The sequence below is a fragment of the Abramis brama genome, assembly GCF_963993115.1.
Source record: "Abramis brama genome assembly, chromosome: 9".
Lineage (NCBI taxonomy): Eukaryota > Metazoa > Chordata > Actinopteri > Cypriniformes > Leuciscidae > Abramis > Abramis brama.
The window spans coordinates 21,249,312-21,276,395 of NC_139971.1; the positions used below are offsets into that span (position 1 = coordinate 21,249,312).

The window sequence follows — 27,084 nt, forward strand, 5'->3', positions numbered from 1 at the left end:
GGCTATTATAGTTTGGATTATTTTTATAATATCCCATGAGTCCTAATAAATGCAATTTCAACTTTGTTAAGTGCTTCTTTTATAAAGAACACCGCTTTCTCACATAAACAGCCCCTGCACGAGAGAATAATTGATTCGCGAGCCATCGATATCAACCAATTCAGCACCATTGCCACGGACAGCACCGGGTAACGTTGCACGTAAGAAGGTATATCTTAAGCAGCTTCCTAAGGTATAGTTCGGGGAACACGCCTAGAAATGGTATACCTTTAGTTAAGTTATACCTTAAGAGTCTTCGTAGCGCGCTAAGAGACAACATTATCGGGAAACTCAGCCCAGATCTAGCAGCTTTTAAGGCCTCTCTGTTTGCAATCGAGCTCTCTTTCCACGAAATACGAAATACCTCTAGTTTTGTTTTCTTCCAGTTGCGCTCCATTTTTCTGGCTGCTCTCTTAAGGGCCCGAGTGTGCTCGTTGTACCACGGCGTTGGACTATTTTCTTTAATCTTCCTTAACCCTCTGGGGACTAAGCCCTTTTTGGTCCGTTTTCTCTATTTTTACATTTGGGCTTATAAACCATATGTAATGGAGATGAAACACCATGTGTTTGGTATCTATGGATTCAGAAGACCCTAAGCTAACATAAGAATGCATGTAATGTGTTTATAAAGGAAGTATGAGTAAAAAATGTACAATAAACTAGAGAATTTCAAAAACAAAAAAATTATTTTAGTCATTTATTACTGAAAATCACACCTCACACAACAATAGTGAACAGTTTTTGAACAAAAAATATATTTTTCAAACCCTTTGCTAGACAGATATTTGTAATTGTTCAATCAAAAGTGTAAAGAACAATGCAATAATTAACTTTATATACAGCGTTTTTTCAAAAAGCTGTCAGCTTCGGATTTCTCCTCGTCACTTTCCAGTAGCTGCTAATTGTTCCAGAGCTTGTTCTGAGGTAAATCTTTTACTGCTTGCCATCATACAAGTGCTAAAACAATAAAATAATAATGCTATAATTGCTAATATGCTATAAATATTAAATATTGCTAATATATATAAATATTATAATCGTTCTGTCTCTCTCTCATATTTACATCTCTGTGTGCAATACGCTGCTCCGTTCGCTCTCTGTCTCCTTCTCCACTCGACGTGGCTGTTTGCATCATATCACTTACTATAGTACCACCCCTTGAAGGCTACAGAGTCCTCTGATTAGCTAGAATAAGTCATGGTAACCTTCTTCTGATTGGGTAAGAAAAATATTCCTCCCAGCGGCAATTTTTCCATTGGTCTTTGCGTGTGGAATATTCCTAACAACATCGATTTCATTGGCCTTATACGCAGTGGTATTACCCAACAAGGAAGTGTGTATACCATATACCAGGGATAGGCAACTCCGGTCCTGGAGGGCCACTGTCCTGCAGAGTTTAGCTTCAGCCCTGATAAAAACTCACCTGCCTGTATCTATCTAGTAATCCTGAAAACACTGATTGCCTTGTTCAGGTGTGTTTAATTAGGGTTGGAGCTAAACTCTGCAGGACAGTGGCCCTCCAGGACCGGAGTTGCCTATCCCTGCCATATACCATTGTTTTCAGCGGCATCTGAGGAAGACGGCAAAAAAGACCGCATCTCTCTATCATTAACAGTTTTTAAGATAATTACACATTTGTAAAAGGATGCCATTTTGGGCGGTACCGCCCAATCCGTCCCCAGAGGGTTAAGCGCAACAGAGCAACTGTGTCTAAAATGCTGGAAAAGAGAGAGTTAAAAGTTTCTGTCGCAATATCGAGTTCTTCTAAGCTATCTGGGACGCTGAGATGATGAAACTGATCAGGAAGTTTATTAATAAAGCAATCTTTAGTGGCAGAAGTGATAGGTCTAACATATTTGTAACACGGAGTCGGTTTTGCAGCCTTGGCTAAATGAAGTTTACTCAAGACTAGATAATGATCTGAGATGTCATCGCTCTGCTGTAGAATTTCAACGGCATCAACATTGATTCTGTGTGATAATATTAGATCTAGAGTATGATTACGACAATGAGTAGGTCCTGACACATGTTGTCTAACTCCAATAGAGTTAAGAATGTCTTTAAATGCCAATCCTAATGCATCATTTTCGCTATTTACATGTATATTAAAATCACCAACAATTATGACTTTATCTGCAGCCAGTACTAACTCTGATAGAAAGTCAGCAAATTCTTTGATAAAATCTGTATGGTGCCCTGGTGGCCTGTATACAGTAGCCAGCACAAATCTCAAACATGATTTATCATTTACACTATATATTGCTATATTAAGCACCAACACTTCAAAAGAATTATATTTGAAACTAGACTTCTTAGTAATTCTAAAAATATTACTATAAATTACAGCAACACCTCCCCCTTTGCCTTTCAGACAAGGTTCATGTTTATAACAGTAATCTTGCGGGGTGGACTCATTTAAAGTAATGTAATTGTTTGGTTTTAGCCAGGTTTCTGTCAAACACAGCACATCTAGATTATAGTCATATCATTAACAATAAGTGCTTTTGAAGTAAGGGATCTAATATTCAGCAACCCAAGCTTTATCATTTGCTCATTTGTATTATATCTGTTTTTTAGCTTAGATGGGTTTGGAAGTTTTTTGTATGTCCTAATTCGGGGAACAGACACAGTCTCTATATGATGATATCTAGGTGAAAGAGGCTCTATGTGATGGGATTTATCTGACCTTGGTGACATCAGACAGCTAGCAGACGGTCGGTTTAGCCAGTCTGTCTGCTTCCTGACCTGAGCCCCAATTCATGCTTGAGCTTTAAGACAATGTGCCATATTACTAGAGAGAAGAGCAGCACCATCCCAGGAGGGATGAATACCATCTCTTTTCAACAGGTCAGGTCTGCCCCAAAAACTTTTCCAATTGTCTATGAATTCTATATTATTTTGCGGACACCACTTAGACAACCAGTCATTGAGTGAGGACAATCTACTAAGTATCTCATCACTCCTGCAAACAGGAAGGGGCCAGAGCAAATTACAGTGCCTGATATTGTACTTGCAAGTTCACACACCTCTTTAACATTCATTTTAGTGATCTCCGACTGTTGAAGTCGAACATCATTAGTGCTGACGTGAATAATAATCTTAGAGAATTTATGATTAGCATTAGCCAGCACTTTTAAATTTGCTTTGACGTCAGGCACTCTGGCTCCTGGCAAACTTTTGACTATGGTGGCTGGTGGCTCTTTTTTCACGTTCTGTGTTATAGAATCGCCAATAACTAGGGCACATTCAACAGGATTAACAGTGGGTGTTTCAATGAGTGGGGAGAATCTATTTGTTATGGTAATCGGAACGGAAGAGCAGTGTTTTGTCCCTCGACAACAACGTCTCACGGTCACCCAGTTGCCCTGCTGTATGGGCTCTACAGCCAGAACCGAACAATGTACAGAGTTCACTAAGCTAGTTGCATCCAAAGCAGTATCTAAAGCCCTTGCACTCTTACTATCCTCAATTAAAGTTTGGATGCGTAGTTTAGTGCTGACAGAAAAGGCTATGCTATACATGTGACACGAAGTGCAAGTGACAATAAGAGGAGAAGATGACATGACTCACCGTGTTTGTTGACTGATAATACTCACCACAGTTGTTTGATGGACTCGTAAAAGGCGAGAAAAAAAAAAAAGACAACAGGTACAGATGGCACGAGCGAAATAATAAATAAAGACGACAGGCACGGATGGCACGTTAACAGGCTAGCGAATTACTAGCGTGTTGTGCTAGTGATAACGATTTAGACTGAAGCTAGCAATGTAAGGTAATGTGTGGTGATGAGTAAGTTATATTTAGCAATATAAACAACAAGGTATGATAGTGAATAAAGATTCAAAACAGAAAGCTGTACGGAGCACACAGACACAAACTACTCAGCAGCAAGTCAGACAGGAGTAATTCGAGGACCAACGGATCCAGCTGAGGATTGTGAATAGTAAGTTCTTTATTCTTAAGAGCTTTGTTCTAATCACGATATTGTGTAAACCGCAAAAAGACTGTTTAAATTTGAATCATGTGTCTATGTGTGAATGAATGGCACAGAATGCGTGCTATTGTTTACTACAGGCACTTACATTAGTAAACATGCTATTTTTACATGAAAATGAACACATCTACTAGTTTAGCTTTTCCCAAACTATATTGCTACACTGAGATGAGTTAAAATCGACTGAAATGTTGAAATAAAATGTCTTTGTATAAGCAACGTATTAAACTGCAAATTAATTACATTATTAATTATTAATTATTACATGCCCTACATTAATATATCATAAAAATGATGTTACAGACGAAATAGGAATGTTTAGACACGATTTTGTTGACTAGTTTAGATAGATTATAAAGTTTTTACTGTAAAATAGACTACGCCACATCAAATAAGCTTTTGTTTGCCAATTTATGCTCATATGTTAAATATAGCCTATAGTATGGGATGTTTTGTTAAGAATAAAGTAGGTATATTGAGTTATCAACTAAGATGTTATTATAGTGTTTGTTCCAATGTATATTCAAACTAATGAATCCTTAACTTTGAAATACGTATGCTAAAATGTATGCTTTTTACAAAGAAAGATTACACTTGAAATATTGTTAAAATTGTAATTGTTGTTTATTTACATGTGAAAACTTTTTAATAAAATAGCAAAAAACATATTTACAAGGTAGATGTAAACAAAATCTTAATAGGTCAATATAAGCCTTCTCATTAAATTATTTATTATTGTGTTTTATTAGTGACAAATTTGGGGAGGGGATAAATATTCCAAGACTTTCTGAAAATACAATATGAGAATTAACTGCACAATTACTAGAAATGGTTACCTTGGATATTATACAATTTGCATGCATACAAAATTTGTGGAAAAGACTTTTTTTTTTCAAGATGTTCCCTTTCAAGGGAACTCCCGTTGCGTCGAGAATGACGCTATGGGGAACGCTTTGCGTGATGACGTCTTGAAGCACATGTAAAATCAGTCCAATGGTGTGGCGGAACGTCAGAGGCGGGTGACGTCACGTACCAGGAAACTATAAAAGCCGGCCCGAAACAGAAAACGAAAGCTTTCTGAGTCTTCAGTTGCGCTCTGTGTTGAAATCTGTCCTTGTTATTTGGTGTTGTCTGTCTATATATATATATATTTATTCAGATATGGCGAGCAAGCAGCAGTATCGAGTGTGTGTTCATCCCTGCCCGCGTTATTTTACGGGAGGTGACACACACACTCTTTGTGTTGTTTGTTTGGGAGAGGAGCATGCCCAGTCAGCACTCGAGGGTGGTGACTGTGTGCATTGCTGTGCGCTTCCATTGCGTACGCTCCGATCCCGTTTGGCTCGGTTCAATCCCGACCACGTTCCCCAGGGCTCGGGTCCCGCCGCGGCTGAGGCTCGGCGGCGATCTCAGACCTGGGGTTCGCAAATGGATCTGTCAGTGGATGTTGAGACGGGCTCTGCCTTATCTCAGCCTCTTACTGACAGATCCAGTGCCTCTCATCAGGGTGTGGAAGCACGCGCTGCGGTTTCTTCCCCCCCCGGTGGAGGCACCAGTACTGCAACTATCCAGCTCTGAGGAGTTGGATGTTGTGAGTATTGAAGCTGAGTCTGAGGATTCGCCACCTCAGTCTCACGCGTTTGAGGAACTGCTCGATGTGATCACTAGAGCGGTTGACAGACTTTCCATTGAGTGGCCAGAGGATAGGCAGGACGTTCGTTCTAAAAGCAAACTTGACGAACGCTTCCTGCCATCTCGTGCGCAGCCCCAGCGCAGGAGTCTTCCGTTTTTCCCCGATCTCCACACCGAGGTGTCGAGATCGTGGGGGAAACCAGTGTCATATAGAGTTTTTACACCACACACGTCCCACTACTCTTCAATTCATAAATATAAAGAGCATGGTTATGGGGAGATGCCGAAGGTGGAAGAGACGCTCGCGAGCTATCTCTCTCCAGCAACGGCATCTTCCCTGAAGACTCCTACACTTCCATCTAAACCAGTAAAAATGACATCTTCCCTGGTTCATAAATCATATGCAGCCGCTGGTCAGGCAGCAGCGTGTCTGCATACGATGTCCATTATGCAAGCCTATCAGGCTGAATTGTTGGGTGATTTAGAGGAGGGCGGGGGAATTGGTCCTGATACTGTGGCAGAACTACGCAGGGCTACAGATTTGTCTCTCAGGGCCACCAAGGAGACCGCTAAATCAATCGGGCGGTCTATGGCAGCCCTGGTGGCCACTGAGAGGCATCTGTGGCTCAATCTGAGCGATATTAAGGATAGAGAAAAGCATGTTCTGTTAGATGCTCCGGTCTCCACTGTTGGTTTGTTTGGCGATGCAGTCAGCAGTGCGGTTGTAAAATCTCAAGAAGCTTCTAAGCAAGCAGCAGCTCTTCAAAAACTTCTTCCCCGCCGTTCTTTTTATGAGGCTGCTGAGCGGGAGCAGCCTCACTCCTCTAAAAAAAGCGCTGAACATCGTGCCACTCAAAAACAGAGTGTGTCCTCCCGTGCTCCCCCACAAAAGTCACGGGGACACGGAGGGCGCGCTCAAACCCAGCAGTCTTTGAGGGGTAAGACGGATCTGCGGACCGTCATTACCGCCAAGAAGGCTGCTGGGAAAAAGTCCTGACGTCCGAGGGCTCAGGACAAATGAGGGTAGTCCCCCCCGAAGCAGAGCGGTTAACACCTCTTTTTACGGTGCCCGTCTCTCTTCGGTACCCTCAGGGGACCGTTCTGCCAACCCTGCCGCCTCAGGTGTTACAGGGCGCAGCGGTCTCCGGCGAGCACATATCTCAAGGACCACCCGGAAACGTAGTGGCCTCGGGATGCCCGCCCCCTCCGAGGAGGGTGTTAGAGCAGTCTGTTCGGTCGTTCCCTGCCGGTGCGCCGTTACAGGGCGACGAATTGACTACTCAACAACAACGAAATCCAGAAACCAGTCTCGAGAGGCTGGTACCTCTAGTAGAATCTTTGACAGCGTGGAAGCTACTGTCGAATGTTTCTCGTTGGGTCCTGCAGACCGTGGAAAAAGGGTATCAGATACAATTCAAAAAACGCCCACCTCGGTTTATGGGGGTCCTGCCCACAGTGGTGGGCCCCGAGCAGGTTCTGGTTATGGAACAGGAAGTAAACACTCTGTTAGAGAAAGGGGCCATAGAATGTGTACCCCCCTCCAACAGGGAAACCGGGTTTTACAGCCGGTACTTCATAGTTCCGAAGAAGGACGGGGGATTGCGTCCCATTTTAGATCTTCGAGTTCTGAACGAGTCAGTCATGCAGCTCAAGTTCAAAATGTTAACATTGAGACAGATCGTGCCACAGATCAGGTCCGAGGACTGGTTTGTCACGATAGACCTCAAGGACGCATATTTCCATATTTCCATCCGTCCGTGTCATTGGAAGTTCCTGAGGTTTGCTTTCGGGGGCAAAGCATACCAATATCGTGTTCTTCCATTCGGCCTAGCTTTATCACCCCGCACTTTCACCAAATGCATGGATGCAGCTCTGGCGCCGCTGCGCCTCCAGGGTATTCGCATCATGAACTACATCGACGATTGGTTGATTTTAGCTCAGTCGCATCAGTTGGCGGTTCAACATCGAGATGTTGTTCTCGCCCACATGAAAGAGTTGGGGTTACGGCTGAACGCCAAGAAGAGTGTGCTTTCTCCACTCCAGAGGACCACTTTTTTAGGCGTGGTTTGGAACTCAGTGTCGATGCAGGCGCGCCTGTCACCGCCACGTATAGAATCCATCCTTGCAGCTGTGAAAAGTGTAAAGCTAGGCCAGCTACTCACTGTCAAACAGTTCCAGAGACTGTTGGGTCTCATGGCAGCAGCTTCCAACGTGATACCTTTTGGACTGCTGCACATGAGGCCCCTGCAGTGGTGGCTCAGGACCAGGGGGTTTTCCCCGAGGGGCAACCCATTTCGCACAATCAAGGTCACGCGGCGATGCTTACGTGCCCTGGTTATGTGGAAGAAACCTTGGTTCCTGTCCCAGGGCCCAGTGTTGGGAGCTCCTTGTCGTCGCAAACTGCTAACGACGGATGCTTCCCTCACGGGTTGGGGAGCGATCCTGGAGGGTCGCTCATCTCAAGGTCTGTGGGAAGACCATCATCGTTCCTGGCATATCAATCGCCTAGAGATGTTAGCTGTCTTCCGGGCTCTGAGGAGCTTTATCACAGATCTCAGGGGACACCATGTGTTAGTACACACGGACAACACGTCGGTAGTCGCCTATATCAACCACCAAGGGGGTTTGCGCTCGCGCCCGTTATCCAACTTGGCACGCCATATCCTCTTGTGGTCCCAGGGGATGTTACTGTCACTCAGGGCAGCTTACATCCCCGGGGTCCAGAATATAGGAGCAGACACTCTGTCGAGACAGGGGCCGAGGCCCGGGGAATGGAGGCTCCACCCCGAGGTGGTGGAGCTGATATGGAGGGAGTTTGGCCAAGCTCAAGTGGATCTGTTTGCGTCTCGAGAGACGTCTCACTGTCCACTTTGGTTCTCCCTCACGCATCCAGCTCCTCTGGGACTGGATGCTATGGTGCAGACGTGGCCGAGGCTACGTCTGTACGCTTTTCCCCCAGTTGCTCTGCTCCCGGGAGTTCTGGAGAGAGTTCGCAGGGACCGGGTTTGCCTGCTTCTTATAGCCCCGCGCTGGCCGGGCAGAGTATGGTTTCCCGATCTTGTGTCGCTCCTCGACGGGCCTCCTCTGGAGCTACCCGTCAGGAGGGACCTTCTGTCCCAGGCGGAGGGCTCGATATTTCACCCCCGCCCAGAACTGTGGAACCTGTGGGCTTGGCCTCTGAGGGGGCCCAGCTCATAGAGTCAGGTCTCTCAACTGAGGTTGTGGAGACCATTCTTCAGTCCAGAGCTCCCTCCACGAGGAAACTTTATGCCCTGAAGTGGAGAGTCTTCACTTCTTGGTGTAGTGACCGTCGGTTGGACCCAGTTAACTGCCCAATTGGTACAGTGCTGGAGTTCCTGCAAGACCGGTTCACGGCAGGTCTGACCCCGTCCACTTTAAAGGTTTATGTGGCGGCCATAGGTGCTTACCACATTCCTTTGGGTGGAATGTCTGTGGGGAAAGACCCTTTGATATCTCGTTTCCTTCGTGGCACTTGGAGGCTGAGGCCTGCAGTTCGCTCTAGGGTTCCGCCATGGGACCTGTCCATTGCATTACAAGGCCTGTCCCTGGCCCCCTTTGAGCCCATTGAGGAGGTTCCTGAGAAGTTTTTAACTCTGAAAGCTCTTTTTCTTCTTGCTATTTCTTCTCTCAAGAGAATAGGGGATCTTCAAGCATTGCCGGTTGCTCCGTCATGCTTAGAGTTTGCTCCGGGTATGGTTAAAGCGTTTCTTCATCCAAGACCGGGTTATATCCCCAAGGTCCCCACTAATGTGGTCAGACCTATTGTCCTGCAGGCCTTCTGTCCTCCTCCCTTTCAAAATGCTGACCAGGAGGCTAATAATTTGCTTTGCCCTGTGCGGGCGTTAGACGCGTATGTCCACAGAGCTGCCCTGTGGCGTAAAAGTGATCAATGATTTGTTTGCTTTGGGTCCCCTAACAAAGGAGGTCCAGTGTCTAAGCAAAGGATGAGCAAGTGGGTGGTCGAGGCTATCTCACTTGCTTATGAGGCGGCTGGGCAGCCTTCTCCTTTGGCTGTCCGGTCGCACTCGACGAGGAGTATGGCGGCCTCTAAGGCCCTTATTTCAGGAGTTTCTTTACAGGACGTCTGTGATGCGGCAGGCTGGTCCTCACCGCACACTTTCGTCAGGTTTTACTCTCTGGATCTAGACTCTGCTCCAGGGTCTCATGTTTTGTCTTCCTAGTGCTGCTCTCCAGATTACACACAGGACAGACATTCGTAGCTATGGAGGCGTTGGTATAGACGTTCCCCATAGCGTCATTCTCGACGCAACGGGAGTTCCCTTGAAAGGGAACGCCTCGGTTACGACTGTAACCTCGGTTCCCTGAAGAGGGAACGAGCGTTGCATCGCCTTGCCATATCTCCTTCATGCCTGTCAGCTCGACTTCAGACTTTTACGAAGCTTTCGTTTTCTGTTTCTGGCCGGCTTTTATAGTTTCCTGGTACGTGACGTCACCCGCCTCTGACGTTCCGCCACACCATTGGACTGATTTTACATGTGCTTCAAGACGTCATCACGCAAAGCGTTCCCCATAGCGTCATTCTCGACGCAACGCTCGTTCCCTCTTCAGGGAACCGAGGTTACAGTCGTAACCGAGGCGTTTTCAACTCTAACTTTGAGCCAATTCTGTAGAATGGCCCATTTAGCCAATCTGAATAGGATTTGTTTCCAGGTATGACTGTGTACTCAAAATGTGCTTTTGACTTTCATTTATATTTGGATTATATTGTTAACTATATTCTAAATAAATTAAAAGCTATATATATACTCACCTAAAGGATTATTAGGAACACCTGTTCAATTTCTCATTAATGCAATTATCTAATCAACCAATCACATGGCAGTTGCTTCAATGCATTTAGGGGTGTGGTCCTGGTCAAGACAATCTCCTGAACTCCAAACTGAATGTCAGAATGGGAAAGAAAATTGATTTAAGCAATTTTGAGCGTGGCATGGTTGTTGGTGCCAGATGGGCCGGTCTGAGTATTTCACAATCTGCTCAGTTACTGGGATTTTCACGCACAACCATTTCTAGGGTTTACAAAGAATGGTGTGAAAAGGGAAAAACATCCAGTATGCGGCAGTCCTGTGGGCGAAAATGCCTTGTTGATGCTAGAGGTCAGAGGAGAATGGGCCGACTGATTCAAGCTGATAGAAGAGCAACTTTGACTGAAATAACCACTCGTTACAACCGAGGTATGCAGCAAAGCATTTGTGAAGCCACAACACGCACAACCTTGAGGCGGATGGGCTACAACAGCAGAAGACCCCACCGGGTACCACTCATCTCCACTACAAATAGGAAAAAGAGTCAGAATTTGAGAGAGTCAGAATTTGGCGTAAACAGAATGAGAACATGGATCCATCATGCCTTGTTACCACTGTGCAGGCTGGTGGTGGTGGTGTAATGGTGTGGGGGATGTTTTCTTGGCACACTTTAGGCCCCTTAGTGCCAATTGGGCATCGTTTAAATGCCACGGCCTACCTGAGCATTGTTTCTGACCATGTCCATCCCTTTATGACCACCATGTACCCATCCTCTGATGGCTACTTCCAGCAGGATAATGCACCATGTCACAAAGCTTGAATCATTTCAAATTGGTTTCTTGAACATGACAATGAGTTCACTGTACTAAAATGGCCCCCACAGTCACCAGATCTCAACCCAATAGAGCATCTTTGGGATGTGGTGGAACGGGAGCTTCGTGCCCTGGATGTGCATCCCACAAATCTCCATCAACTGCAAGATGCTATCCTATCAATATGGGCCAACATTTCTAAAGAATGCTTTCAGCACCTTGTTGAATCAATGCCACGTAGAATTAAGGCAGTTCTGAAGGCGAAAGGGGGTCAAACACAGTATTAGTATGGTGTTCCTAATAATCCTTTAGGTGAGTGTGTATGTATATATATATATATATATATATATATATATATATATATATATATGAAGAGTTTCGTTGCAAAACGAGATATATCCATTTTGAGAAATGTTGGTTATTTGACATTATTATTTAAGACATCAACAGTCAAGTTCATTCACAATTTTTTGTACATTAAACTATTACTTGAGCTCAGTGAAGGCCAGGGACACAATATTCTTCAAATCCAGGATATTTTTTATTTAATTTTATGTCCATAAATAGTTCATAAATAAGTCAAAAACCATGCCAAAATGCAACATATTTATCTTAACATTGTCAAACATCTTAACCCTTTCACGCATAGTGGTCACTACAGTGGACAGCTATTAAAAAAGCATTTTCTTGAATTTGCATGGGTTTTTATGGCAAAGTTGCACATCAATCTCTTCATTGGACCCTGGTGCATCATCCTATAAATTGCAACCAAGTGGCAAGCCTTTGCGTTTCGATTTTTTCCCCCTCCAAACCAAGATGGCCAAGGGTCAGTCAGACATGCCAAGTTGCTCCAGAATATCCACCCATTCCTTCTATCCTAGGAGACTCTTGTAGGTAAAAAAAATATTGCAGCATAAAGCAATATCTAATGAGTCATATCACAGTAAAATTTTCCAAGTTTTGATTTTAGATTGAGAGAAAACTCTGATTAATCACATGTCCACTGTAGTGGACGTCATGCATGCAATGGCTATTTTTCAGCTACAATTCATAATTATAATGTGAATATTGTTTTTGAAATTTAAAACTTAAAAACTTAATATGCATTGACTTTTTCTACTGTAAATAAATGTATTTGTATTATTAGAATGTAATTTCCATTGACATCGAAAAAAGTCATGTGATTACATAATGTATGACACTTGTAATGCATTACTTTACTTGTTAGATCAAAAAGTAATCTGATTTTATAATGCATGTTATTGTAATGTGTTTTTTTACTAATAACATCAAAAAGTAATCTGATTACATAATGCATGTTACTTTTAATGCGTTTCTTTACTCACAACATCAAAAAGTAATCTGATTGCATAATGCATGTTACTTGTAATGCGTTTCCTTTCTCATAACATCAAAAAGTAATCTGATTATGTAATGTGCGTTATTGTAATGCGTTTTTTTACTCATAACATCAAAAAGAAATCTGATTACGTAATGCATGTTACTTGTAATGCGTTTCTTTACTCGTTACATCAAAAAGTAATCTGATTAGGTAATGCACATTACTTGTAGTTAATTACTTGTTAGATCAAAAAGTAATCTGATTAGGTAATGCATGTTACTTGTAACACATTACTTTACTTGTAACATCAAAAAAGTAATCTGAATGGGTTATGCATGTTACTTGTAATGCGTTACCCCCAACACTGATCATTTCAGATGAGATTGAAAAAACGTATCGCTAGGTTTTCTCAGAGGAGGGCTATGATAGAAATGTGCATGTCCATCTTGAACATAATCAGAATTATCAGCTAATAAGGGTAAATCTCCATACTCTGGTGCACTGGAGGGAGCATCTGAGTGGTTTCCACAGTTGTACCTTGACAGGCTGTAGAAAATTCTGATGGAATCACGTCCTCATGTTCTGATATCATAGATATGCGAAGTGCAACTTGTATGAAGTTGTATGAAGCCATTGCAATATTTTGCATTTATATTTTTTGTATATATTTTATAGTTTTCACATTATTTGATATAATTGCATTGATTAGTTTGTTAAATTCACATACTTTATCTGTTTGATTATTGTCTTATATTTAATACAGTATATCTTCAGTTTAAACCAACTGCATGCTGTCCACTCAAGTGGACATCTGAAGATCTCTTTGAAAAATTTGTAAAAAAATAAAATAAAAATCAATTCTTGTTTTTCATGCCCTAAGAGCAATAAAAACACATAGGAAAAAAATCCTGACTGAGGTTATAATAATTCATGCATGAAAGGGTTAAATTGGTTAAAAAAACAATACATCATAAATACATGGAATAGTATATACAAAGATTGATTAATAATAATAAGATTCTGAGTTAGTTTTGGCCAGAACATACACAACATAACATTTTTTTTTTTTTTTTTTTTTTTTTTTGCAAAACGCTATATATCCACCTTAGGCTATATTCTACTACTGTAATACCATTAAGAAAAGCTAGTGAATCAATGTTTTGTTTGTGTGTGTGTGTGTGTGTGTTTTCTTGAGTGTCACATGGGCTTCAGATGCCAGTGTGTGCCTTTTAGTCTACTCTTCCCCCCTGTGGACATCACTGGTCACAGCCAAAGCGTGATTGTAGAAGGCCTCGACGTTTGCTGGGGCACCAATGGCTTTAAGCAGGCTGATGATGTCATTCTTCTTCACAGCCTTCACTGTGGTCATCATGGGCAGGGGATCTGCTTTATACTGGCCCCAGTTGTTGCCTCTCTTCAGGAGAATGTGCTGGTAGGTGGGACCGCTGAAGGTGGTTCTCACCCCCAACCCTTTGCCATCGATCTCCAGCACCCGGGCTTCGCTGATCTTGTAAGACCGCGTGGACTGCATGAGAGCCTTGGCTGCAGCTTTGTGGTCAAAGCTCTCCCAGTCCTTCCCGTACACATACACAGAGCCATGCTTCTTCAGGATGTTGGTGTATTTGTCTGGCAGGAGGATGGTGTCCTGCTTACGAATATCAGAATAAATGCATAAAATATTTTGGAAATAATCAGATACAAACACATAAGCTGGAGTTTTGAACTATATATTTAAATCAGAAAAATAGTTCCCCAAGTGCAGTATTTTCAGACCTATATTTTGGAAATAACAAGTGTTATACTGCAAGTTATTCATTATAAAGTGGGAAATCAGTGTTTTTAGTGTATTTATATTTTTTTCATTTTTTATTTGACTTGTGTGTGTGTGTGTGTGTGTGTGCGCGCTTCAAATTTTATTAATTTAGTTACATATTTGAGTGAATCCTTCTTTCTTTCTTTTTTACTTTGCAAGTACATGCCAACTAACTCTTGTTGAGTTAGTTACTCTTGTAACTTTAGTAACTCTTGTCCTCATAAGGGTTTTAGTAGACTGTTAGGGTCAGTGGAATAAGTTGACATGTACTTGCAAAGTCAGTAGAATGTTAGTTGGGGGACCATCAAAATAAAGGGTTAGCAGATATTAAACAGGCGGTCTACTAATACTCTAATGACTGGCAGTTACTTATAGAATGTCTAAAGTGGACTATCAAAATAAAGTGATACAATATTACACTTGTATTTAAAGTTAAATTACATAGTTCTTAGAGTAAATTGCTTTGAAAGTGGATAAGTTTATTGTGATTTATTATGGGTTTTGCCCATGATATGTTTCCTTGTGTTTTGGTCTGGCTTGAGTAAGATAATGTAGCACTTTGGTGTAAATATACAGAATAACAAACCAAAACTAGAAGCTAAGATGGCAAATATCTCCACAGCTACAGTGAATTTTCCAGGAGAACTGACATAGGCTGGGATAAATGTGATCCAAACAGCACAAAAAATAAGTATACTGAATGTGATGAATTTGGCTTCATTGAAGTTATCTGGCAGCTTTCGAGCCAGAAAAGCCAAAATGAAACATAGGACAGAGAGCAACCCAATATAAACCAGTACAGCCCAGAAACCTATAGCTGAGCCTAGATCACATTCTACTATTATTTTATCTAATGAATGAGTAATATTTTTAAATGGCATTGGAGGGGCTAATACCAGCCACAGGGTACATATTATTACCTGAAAAAGAGTACAACAGAAAACGCTAATTCTTTGTAAGGGCAGTGAACACTGAGGGACACTTGATCCAGGCACTGTGGCCTTAAAAGCCATTACCACTGCTATGGTCCTTGCCAGAATACAAGATATACAAAGGGCAAAAGTAATCCCGAATGCTGTGTGACGCAACATACAGGACCACTCAGTAGGCCGACCAATAAAAGTAAGTGAACAAAGAAAACACAGAGACAATGAGAAGAGAAGCAGGAAGCTCAGCTCTGCATTGCTGGCCTTCACAAGAGGGGTGTCTATGAAGTTGTAAAACACCAGTGCTACTGCAATTGTTAAAGACACCCCGGTTAATGAGAATGCAGTCAACATTATTCCCATGTTTTCCTCGAATGAAAGGAACTCCATCTTCTTAAGAACACACATACTGTGGTTTTCATTTGACCAGTACTCTAAAGGACATTTGACACATTCAGCAGAATCTAAAAAGACAAATAGAGCATAACATTATTATGTTTTTCCCTCATACATTCAGCATAATCTGGTATATATGACATTGTGGGAATAGGTACATCCATTTATTTGTGTCTTTCATTTATTTGCACATTATAATGTGTTTGTCACTTTCTATCAAAGTGATAGTCATCTCACCAGTAGTGTTGCTGATTTCTCCAGAAGGGCACCGCAAACATTCAAAGCAGCATACTGGTCTCCTTTTGATCACAGCTTGTCTGAAACCTGGCGGACATCTCTCACTGCACACTGAGCTCGGTTTCTGCCATGTTTACACATTCTTAATTTGTTATTTTGAGTTTTTTTTCTTTCTTTTTTTTCTTACTTAACTGACATATATCAGGCACTCAACATCCTAATGTTATTTTGTACATACCGTGTAACTGTCTCCTTCCCAAATTATATTGATAGAATTCATGACAAACTGCTGTTCACTGGGTAGTGAGGCATCATAGTGTCCTACAGTGATAAAATTTGTTTCCCCTGCTCCGTTTTTCTGCCAGTTTATTAGCTCATATCTTGCCATAGGGTCTCCATTTTGGTCAAAGTATACTGTCTGGCCAGAAGCCATTGTGAAATTTACATTTTGAAGGGAATGCAGTATCTGTTAACATTTTTAAAACCAAAATGTGTTAATAATAATAAATAAATAAATAAAAACATAAAATTACATATTTCCAAGATTTACTTACTTGGCTGGAAACCATTAAATCCTTATTTCCACATGTTATGTTTTCACTGTATGAACTGTTTGAGGTTTTGCAAGCAATTGTGTTCTGAAGTGCATAAGCTACAGCATAGACTGCCTTATATACATTATTTGAAATCCGTAGCTCAGATACATCTGTGAAAGCATTACTCACGTTACTCAGATTTTCAGAACCATCACAAAACTTTTCATACTCAAATTTAGAACTGATTGTCGAAGAGAGATGGCATCCAAATGTCATCTCCCAAAATTCCCTCAGAAGAGCATTTGAAGAGTTCTGAGATGGATGAACTTTAAACAGAAATTCTTTCAGCCCTGGGATTTTTGACTTGCTAATTGTAAAGCCAACTGCTCCACCGAGAACTTTTGAAACTCTTTCAGTTGCCAAGTATCTCGCTGTTATCCAGGATTCACTGCCTACCCACTGTAGCCCAGTTACATTTTGCCTGATAATTTCCTCCAGTAACACATCCATTTCACCCTGTGCCAGAAATGCCACAAGAACTTTAGCAGTGCCCTTTTTTATTACTTCAACGACCTTAGCGGTCTTCTCTTTGGAATTTGTCCTCGATATGGCCTCTGAATACTCGATGCATACTCCTTCTCTCTCGGCTATCTCTACAAAGTTTGCCATGCCATTGTTTCCATAGTCATTATCACTTCTCACGGCACCAACCCATGTCCAGCCGAAGTGTTTGACTAGCTGAGCCAGTGCTCTGCTCTGGTAGTAATCACTGGGAATAGTCCTGAAGAAAGAAGGAAACTGCTTTCTGTTGCTCAGGCAGGCACAGGTAGCAAAATGGCTAATCTGTCAAACAGAACAGATAAAAGGAATAGGAAACTATATTTATTTTTATCCACATGTAACTTACAATAGGACAAATTATATATATATTTATTTCACCACAGGAATCTTGAAGGGCCCTGTTGCTCTGGACAGTACAATGGTTGAGGAAGACTCAGATTCTCCAATAATAGCTTTAACTGCTGTTTTTCCAGAGCAGGTGTGTTCTGCTGTCAACTCCTGGCCATTTATCAGAGCCATTGATGACCTCATAGAGGCTAATGTGGAACCACAGCTGTCAAATATTTGGTATCCAAACGAAATGTTTGGGAGCAACATCTGATTGCTGTTAATTTCCTCAATGGCAAAGATCATGGTCTGAGCAAAGCGAAATTCTCTCAAATTAAGGCTAATTTGTTTAGAGAGAGAGAGAGAGAGAGAGAGAGAGAGATTTCACAAAAATATTTAAAAAAATATGTGCAGTAAGGTTGGAAGATTGTCTTATTGGAAATATTAATTAATGTCTTATTTCACAAAATAAAATCAATTCCATAGGACATATAATATTTACACTGTTAAATTAATAAAATAGAAGCAGAGAAGTTGCAAACCTTGTGCACAATAGACGATGAGGTTTTTCTGTAAATGATGGCATTTCCACATTTATTTTGCTGTGAATTGAAAAAGCTCCTCCGATGATTATCTCTCCATATTTGGACAGCAGGGGGTACTCTGGTTGCCCTATAATACTACAGTTAGCCTTTTCCCCCTTTGTTTTAATGCTGCAGAGCAGCAAGAACCCAAAGACAAGCATCACAGAGACTCTGGACCTCCCATACTCTTCTGATGACAATGAGTTTGTTTATATAGTGTTTGTCAGACTCATCATGAGCACATAATGAACAAAGTTATGTAATCATATGGTGAGTTCTCCAGTCACCAGCCCAATGTTTCACTGTTTCGAAGCATTCCAAACGCCACACGCTGGTGACCCCTGCTGGTCAGAACAGTGAAATGCAACAAAAACTCAGGCCAAATGAGAAAGCAGACTCATTCGCTGGGCCAGTTCTCCGCAGGCCAACAAACTAACACGGTGTGATTATGATTCAGGCTGCATCACAAGTCAGAAATCAGATTAGTATTCGATAGTATTCAAATATTTCATCCAGTTTCTTTTGCTTGAAGATTGGATTCATCATACCAGTATGGAAATGAGGCTGGTCATAGGTCTGGGCAGAGAAATTGTCTAGTTCTTGTGGTCTTTGCTGAGGATCTGTGCCGATGGCTGTCGTGTCGACGAGGCCTTCACAGGGGATTGTCTAGTTGACAGGATCTCTGCTGACATTCAGTGCTGTGTTGAGTTTGTGTCTAGGTGCAGGTCCACCATCTGATCTGGATTTGGACTGGATACAGCTGACTGCATCAAGCTTGTGATAAACAGAGAGACTAATATTAGTGTAGATGCCATTCTTCGTATGATGTAACAAGTACATCGGCTGTTATGGGAAGTGTTCCCGACTGACCTAATTTAGGCAGCCTGATAAAAACGGATGCAAAAAAAAAAAAAAAATTATAATTTGTAATGTGTGTAATATGTATGCCAGGTTAAATAGTGTGTTTTTAGAGTGAAAATATGTTTTTAGTCTAGATTTAAACTGACAGAGTGTGTCAGCTTCCCGAACAAGGCCAGGAAGACTGTTCCAGAGTTTGGGTGCTAAATAGGAAAAGGATCTATATTTTCATATTCTAGATCCCAGATAGCAGATGGATGTGGACCACTTCAGGCACTGCAGGCCTTCTTATGGCCCGGACAAAATGTATGTGAGCCTGATGTGGCCCACATGTAAAATGGCAAATATGGCCCAAATATTTTAAATCACATGTGGGCCTTTTTAGGCAAAGATGCAGCACTCATGGCATTGTGTAATCTGAATGTGAGCCTAAAGTGGCCTATATGATAAATAATGAATATTGCAGCAAATGTGTTTTAATGTTTTAAATATGTTTTAAGATAACTGGGCCAGTTTTGGCAAAGATGTGGGACATTAATCATTGGCGAATCTGAATGTGAACCTAAAGTGGCCCACAAATGGCATAGCAAATATGGCCCAAATACATTACACCAAATTTGGGCCGCATTTGGCAAATGAACGGCACAGTCAGCACTGGCTAACCAGGGTGTGATCTTAAACTGGCCCACATATAATGCAACAAATGTGGCCCAGTTATCTTAAAACATATCTGGGCTAGTTTTGGCAAAGATGAGGGGCAGTAATCACTGGCGAATCTGAATGTGAACCTAAAGTGGCACACACATGGCATAGCAAATATGGCCCAAGTACATTACACCAAATTTGGGCTGCATTTGGCAAATGTACTGCACAGTCAGCACTGGTTAACCAGTGTGTGAGCCTAAACTGGCCCACATATAATACAGCAAATGTGGCCCAGTTGTCTTAAAACATATCTGGGCCAGTTTTAGCAAAGATGTGGGACAGTAATCACTGGTAAATCTGAATGTGAACCTAAAGTGGCCCACACATGGCATAGCAAAAATGGCCCAATTACATTACCCAAAATTTGGGCCACATTTGGCAAATATACGGCACAGTCAGCACTGGCTAACCAGTGTGTGTGCTAAACTGGCCCACATACACTGAGCAAAATTATAAATGCAACACCCCATTTTTTGCCCCCATTTTTCATGAGCTGAACTCAAAGATCTAAGACTTTTTCTATGTACACAAAAGGCCTATTTCTCTGTGCAAGAATCATGCTGTCTTATCAGCATCTTGATATGCCACACCTGTGAGGTGGATTAATTATCTCGGCAAAGGAGAAGTACTCACTAACACAGATTTAGACAGATTTGTGAACAATATTTGAGAGAAATAGGCTTTTTGTGTACATAGAAAAAGTCTTACATCTTTGAGTTCAGCTCATGAAAAATGGGGGCAAAAACAAAAGTGTTGCGTTTATAATTTTGTTCAGTGTAGAAGCCTTAGGGACTGAGAAAACACACTGATGGTGTAGGGTTTACCTCATAAGAAAAGTATGGACAACTTTTATATTTTGCACAAAGTAATAAACAACTAAAAACAAACAATGTACATAATACAATAATCGAAACTCTCATCATGAGCACACAAAAAAAGTTAACTAGTAATTTCAAAGTTTTTTGCCTTCCCTTGCCATCAGTTTTATAGTGAAATGCTCTGCTGATTAATTATGCTAAATATACGGAAGGAAAAATGTCTAAAGGTGCCACGCATTAACTTGTCACAAACCTGGCTTAGTGAAACAGTTGGAATCATCTGTATGACAGATAAAAATAATTGTATTTGCTGCATTCTTGTTTTCTGCAGTGTTTCAGCAAAAGTAACCTATCTAATTTTCTGCTCCCTGTGTTTCTGCTACTTTTGTTAAAATAACCGCGTCATCAGAGAGAAGCAACACGCACGGAGCAGAAAGAGCTTGAATGAAGCGCATTTGTCTCCAGATAAAATATATTACAGTTTGTAGTGCCGAAAGATCATTACCATGAATGGCCATGAGCTCTTGTGGTGTGAACCGCTCCGTTGTTTTGAAGCACTGCTCACTTTAAACTATAGAAATGAAATGGCGCAATTATCCCTTGGTCCGGATGGAACCAATCTGGGGTCCGCCATTTGAATATAAATGGGCTATATACCCCTGGGGGTCGCCAGTAGTAAGAACAATAATTGGCGATAATGCATTGTCTACCTTTATCACTTGTGGTCTATTGAAATAAATTATTAATCCAATGTATTAGTGATGATGGAACTTGCAGACACTGTAGTTTCCTTATTACCTGATGATGCTGAATTGAATTGAAAGTGGAACTAAAGTCAATAAAAAGAAGTCTGGCTTAATTTCCAGAGATGTCTAGGTGCTGAAGTAGACAATGCAAGAGACAAGCCACTGCATCATCTGTACCTTTCTTCTGCTTATATGCAAATTAGAGACAATCTAGAAATGGTGTAACATATGGAAGCATAATGTTTTTGACCATTTTCTCAAAACATTTCATTATGATTGAGGTTAACGATGCAGGCCTGTAGTGATTTAACTCTGATGGATGAGTTTATTAAATGAAAACAAACACTAGGATCTGGGAATTCATTACATTTTTACATTTATATAGCGTTTTTCTCTGCACTCAAAGTGCTTTACATAGAAGGGGGGAATCTCCTCAACAACCACTTGGGAAGACACGATCACAGAAAACCACACCTTACATTGATGAGAACAAACACAATATACAGAATATAAAGAGGGGTAAGACAAGGCATAGGTTGGACTGATCAATCAACTAATGCAACCAAGGGCACAGGGACTCAAAACAGATAAAGAACCAAATCACAGACAAAATGTGACAGGCTGTAAATCTTCTTATGTGTTCTATGCAGTTAGTATGGCTCAGATGCGTCCAGTAACAACATCCAAGCAGAGATGAATGCGTGGAAGTTATTTATTTTTTCTTTCTTTTTTTGTATTTTCAAAATAGGGTGGAGGTTTCTAGTGAAAATTTTGTATACACAAGGAGTCTGACGACAGCCGATATGCTCCACATGGAGATCTGATCTCACCATCATTGAGTCCATCTGAAATTACATGAAGAAATCCAGAAGAACTGTGGCAACATCTCCAAGAAGCTTGAAGAAACCTAAATATATATAACTCCAGCCTTCCACTGGTGGCCTTCTCATGAACAGTTTTTCATTCATTTATTTAGTTTCATATGTTATCATAAGATTATATTTCATAAGCTTATTTTTTATTAAGACATATGTGAAATCTTTCCCATCAGATGTTGCTTTGTATTTTCTTCAGGCTTGAACAGAATTATATAACATTTTGGTGCAAATATACATAACAGTAAACCAAAGCTTGAGGCTAAAATGGCAAATATCTCCACAGCTACAGTCAATTTTCCAGGAGAACTGACATAAGCTGGAATAAATGTGATCCATACAGCACAGAATATGATCATACTGAATGTGATGAACTTGGCTTCATTGAAGTTATCAGGCAGCTTGCGTGCCAGAAAAGCCAGAATGAAGCACAAGACAGCCAGAAGGCCAATATAACCCAGTACAGCAGAGAAACCAAGAGTAGAACCAAGACTGCATTCAAGAATTATCTTTTCCTTATAATATTTCATATTTTTGTAGGGAAATGGAGGAGATAAAGTTAGCCAAAGTACACAGATAAGAACCTGTATAAGTGTAAAGGCAAGAACACTTAGTTGTTGTTGAGAAGGCCCAAACCATTTCATGACATTACTTCCTGGAAGTGTAGCCTTGAATGCCATTAACACAACTATTGTTTTCCCCAAAACACAGGAGATACAGAGAACAAAAGTGATCCCAAACGTTGTGCGACGCAACATACAGGACCACTCAGTTGGCCGACCAATGAAAGTAAGTGAACAGAGGAAACACAGAGTCAGTGAGAAGAGTAGCAGGAAGCTCAGCTCTGAATTGTTGGCTTTTACTATGGGGGTGTCCTTCTTGCTGTAAAACAGGATGGCCATCAGTGCAGTTAATCCTACTCCAAACAGTGAGAAAAAGACTAGCACTATACCCATAACTTCTGTGAATGACAGAAACTCTACAGTCTTTAACACACATTCATTTTTCTCAGCATTAGACCAGTATTCCCCTGGACACTGCTTGCAGTTATTTGAATCTGGAAAGGAAGTTGTGTTTACTATAGTTAGAGATAAGAAGAAAGTTATTTTATATATGAACTCCTTTGATAATAAACTGCATCCTGAAGAGTAGAAGAAGAACACAAAAATAGCAACTAACTAATTTTCTTTTAAAGTGTGAGATGGGCTGAAGATTACCTCTCTCATTACTGATTTCTCCTTCTGCACATGGAATACAGTTATAACAGCAGACAGGTCTTCCTTTCTGTGCAGCCTTCCTAGTGCCTGGAGGACAGCTCTCACTGCACACAGACCTTGGCTTCTGCATTAAAAAGTACATTGTACATACAGTTTAAATGCCAGTTAATCTCATGAAGTTATTTCCCCTTTCCTCTGAATATAGTCCTTGATTTTTTTTTAACCAAGCCACATTAGCTTTTTTCAATCCAACATGTTACTATTTACCTCCAGCTGTCCTCCAGCCCAGATTATGTTTTTAGTGTTAACCACAAAGCGCTGGTCAGGGTGTAATGATGCATCATAGTATCCCACTGGTTTAAATTGGATTGATCCAACTGAGTCCTGCTGCCAGTTCACAACTTCATATTGGGCTACTGTGGCACCAGTGCTATCAAACCGCACATGATCTCCAAACTTTACAGAGAAATTGACCTTTTTCAGAGCCTCAACCACCTAATAAATATACATGAACATTTAGGTGTTTTAACACATTGTTAAACAGAAATGGGATTACCCTCTTTCTCGCCAAATCTCTCTTCTTGTTTTTTTTGTTTTAGTTGTTTTACCTGCTGTGGTTGTATTGTCAGACTTTTCTCACAACCTTCTTGTTCTTTGCACTTGAGTAGAGTGTGTAGTGAATGAGCAACAGCATAAACTGCTTTGTAGACATTGCTTGCATATCTTTGCTCAGGCACATCTTCATTGTAATTTTTAAGCACAAGTAGATCCTTATATCTGCTGCAGTTTAAATTATCTTGAGGAAAATTCCCCCCAGTCTGTGAGCATGGAAAAGCTGTGTCCCAGAATGCTTTTATAACATAATCTGAAAACCCCTCAATATTGATTTTTCTCACTGCAAACCCCAGTGACCCTCCCAGAACACGAAAACTGTTTGGAGTGATCAAACTTTTTGCAGTTGTCCATGCTTCCACACCAATTACTTGGAGGCCTGTAATGTTCTGAATGCTTAGTTGCTCAAGTAGATTAACCATCTCAACACGGGAAAGAAATGCAACAACCACTTTTGTGGTGCTTCTTTTCATGGTGTCTACCACTTTCTGGAGTTTTTCGGGCTCGGTTCGATAGAATTTCACAGAGTACTCCACACAAATCCCCACTTCCTGGGCTGTTTTAAGAAATATGGCCATTCCATTGTTTCCATAATCGTTGTCACTGTTCACAGCTCCCACCCAAGACCAGTCAAAGTATTTGACTATGTATGCTAGAGCTCTGCTCTGGTGATAATCACTAGCAATAGTCCTGAAGAATGAGGAGTAATCTATTCTATTGCTTAGACATTCACATGTGGCTGAGTGACTTATCTAGGAAAAAAAGCAGAGGGAACATTGAAACAGTCATCAGTATGGTAATTATGTCAAGTATTTAATGTTTTTGCTCCTTACCACTGGGATTTTAAATGGTCCTGTAGTTCTGGACAGAATCACTGTGGCAGACGACTCAGTTTCTCCTATAATAGCATGTATAGGAGACTGTCCATGGCATCTGTCCCCTCCTGCAAACTCTTGACCATTCATCAGTGCCATAGTTGCACTCATAGAAGATAGTCTTGAACCACAGCTATCATAGATTTTGTAACCAATAGAAACATTTGGGAGCAAACTTTTACTTCTGTTTATCTCCTCAATGGCAAAGATCATGATTTGAGCCATCCGGAAATCTCTCAAATTCACACTGCCATAATATTCCAGGTTGTATGGTAGTTCGTGGTTATAAATTCAAAATACATGATTTTATAATCTGCAATATATTTTCATTAAAAGTCTACTGATATTGAAAACTTTATCTGCTATAATATTTCTCAAATAGTTTACAATGTTACAAACCTGGAGCATGATAGAAGCTGAGGTTTTTCTATAAAATCAAATGAAGGCAATATTTCTATACTGTGGATTGAAAAAAGTCCTCCAATAGTTACGTCTCCATCCTTGAAAAGCAGTGCATACTTAGGGTCTCCCATATTTGGACAAAGAGGGTTTTCAGCCTTTGTATAAGGTTTATGACAAAGCAGGAGCGCAAAAAGAAAGACAAGCATCCTAGAGATTGAAATCCACTGCGACTGCCAAATGTAAATGACCTGATACAGTCTATGCACTTTTATAAACATAATTAAAATGGATGAATGATTTGGAGTGTAACCAATGGCCTCACAGGGCAGAACAGGAGTCAGTCGAAGGAGGAGTGGAATTCAGCTAATTTGATGGTCTGATGTAACTTTTTCAATATTAAGATCTTAGGTTAAATTTTATCTATACAATGAGCCTCATTTATGAAACGAACGGAAAACTGGGCATACGGCCGTTTCCACGCAATCTTGGCTTTTATCAAAATAGACGTGAGCGTTGGCTATGATCAGATGTTGGCTATGATCATGTCAGGTCTCAGCTCGTGTACGCAAGTTTTTGAGTTAGCGTGAACTTGCGTTCAGCATAGTAAATCTGGTGGAAAATTGTAATGAGAGCATTTTGCTCATTTAGATTATTTTCCTGACGAATCCGATAACCAAAGCGTATTAATCGCTCATTAACCATTAAACGACTAGATTAGAATGTCAAAATTAAAATTAAAGTAGAATAGATGGTTGTCTGTGACAAATCAAAAATACCACAAATGTGTTAATGAGCACCACAACACTCAGTAAGTAGCACAAGAAATGCAAAAGAAAACCAAAACAATAACAAAATTAGTATCACCTTCACACACTGATGCCCATACACAGCCCAAAAATAATCCACAAGTCAAGCCCCACCTCTTTTTGCTTTTGAACAATCAACCCCTAATGAAATCAAACGACAAAACACATACATAGAATGATTAAATACACAGTTCATGGTAGAAACACGGATACAAAATAACAAAAATACAAAAATTAGCTAAACAATAAACATTTGAAAGAAAACAATACAATTACCAAACAAGACACAACACTCTCCTTGTAAACATACACGCATACACACACGCACGTAGCCTACACACGCACACACACAAACAAACACACTAAAACTGCAGGGCGGCGATATTCCTCCTATCAACCTGCATACACAATTAAAGCACTAACAGTTTCTTGTTCGGCCACAGCCAGAGTGGAATGAAATTGATGCAAATCCTTTCGTTTTAATATCTAGTTGAGACAGCAGCAAAACAGCAGCGCTCCGTGATCAACGAGCGAATGACAGGTAACCCCAGCAACGGAATCCTCCCCGCTACTCGGCAGAATACACTGCACTTTTGGGGTGCGAGGAATCCCAGTCACGGCAGTCCGAAGTGCAAAATCAATGCGCACGCTGTGGAGAGTCTACACAAGAATGCCAGCCGTGGGAAACAGTACTCGATCTCCTACATGCCTTACGAGGAACCAAACAGACAAATTTTCCGCATGCCACTCAGCATGCAGAACCGGAAAAACAAGGAAGAAGCTCTGTGACGTGATTCATTACAAAGCAGGTATATATGCTCCGCCTTTAGCTGTGATAGGCTTAATAAATAGACCTGAAGCAATGGTTAGACCATTGGTGGACGTAGTCGACGTCGAATGGTGGACGTAGTCGACGTCGACTGAATGGGGATCACGCTTAGGGAGCCTGTCTTCTTCGTACTACTATTTAATTAAGCCAATTCAACATTGGCGTGCGTGATTACATGCTCCGCCCTGCAGCGCGGGTATAAACACGGTTGTGGACGCATGTAGTTGCTTTTTCGCTGAGGAGCCGAGTGGCCCCTGTAGTCAGCGGTGCTCCAGCAGTAATGGCGAGGGGACTACGTCCTCCGTTCTCTCCTTCAGGGAACGGTGGGTTGCATACGCAACCAGGACGTTCCCTT

The 27,084-nt window shown here is 41.2% G+C and overlaps 2 protein-coding genes and 1 long non-coding RNA gene across 3 annotated transcripts in view; 1 reads left to right on the forward strand and 2 right to left on the reverse strand.

The window, feature by feature from the left end:
* Positions 1–14,898: 14,898 nt before the first annotated feature.
* On the reverse strand, positions 14,899–18,147 carry olfch1 (olfactory receptor C family, h1; the record flags this gene model as incomplete). The annotated part of the gene is made up of 6 exons (XM_084123534.1): positions 14,899–15,809; positions 15,979–16,102; positions 16,217–16,444; positions 16,533–17,357; positions 17,454–17,742; positions 17,945–18,147. 6 exons carry the CDS (start codon positions 18,145–18,147, stop codon positions 14,899–14,901), a joined length of 2,580 nt encoding a protein of 859 aa, XP_083979660.1.
* A 3,507-nt stretch (positions 18,148–21,654) lies between these two features.
* Positions 21,655–25,300, reverse strand: LOC311089090 (extracellular calcium-sensing receptor-like; the record flags this gene model as incomplete). Its single annotated transcript, XM_084123540.1, has 6 exons — positions 21,655–23,045; positions 23,206–23,329; positions 23,473–23,700; positions 23,814–24,569; positions 24,651–24,939; positions 25,092–25,300. The coding sequence occupies 6 exons, from the start codon at positions 25,298–25,300 to the stop codon at positions 22,135–22,137; spliced, it is 2,517 nt and encodes an 838-aa protein (XP_083979666.1). The 3' UTR covers positions 21,655–22,134.
* LOC311089108 overlaps positions 22,650–27,084 on the forward strand; it is a 73,639-nt gene continuing 69,204 nt past the window's right edge. Inside the window, exon 1 of the long non-coding RNA XR_014607637.1 lies at positions 22,650–22,777. This is a non-coding gene — a long non-coding RNA (uncharacterized lncRNA). The remainder of the gene's footprint in view (positions 22,778–27,084) is intronic.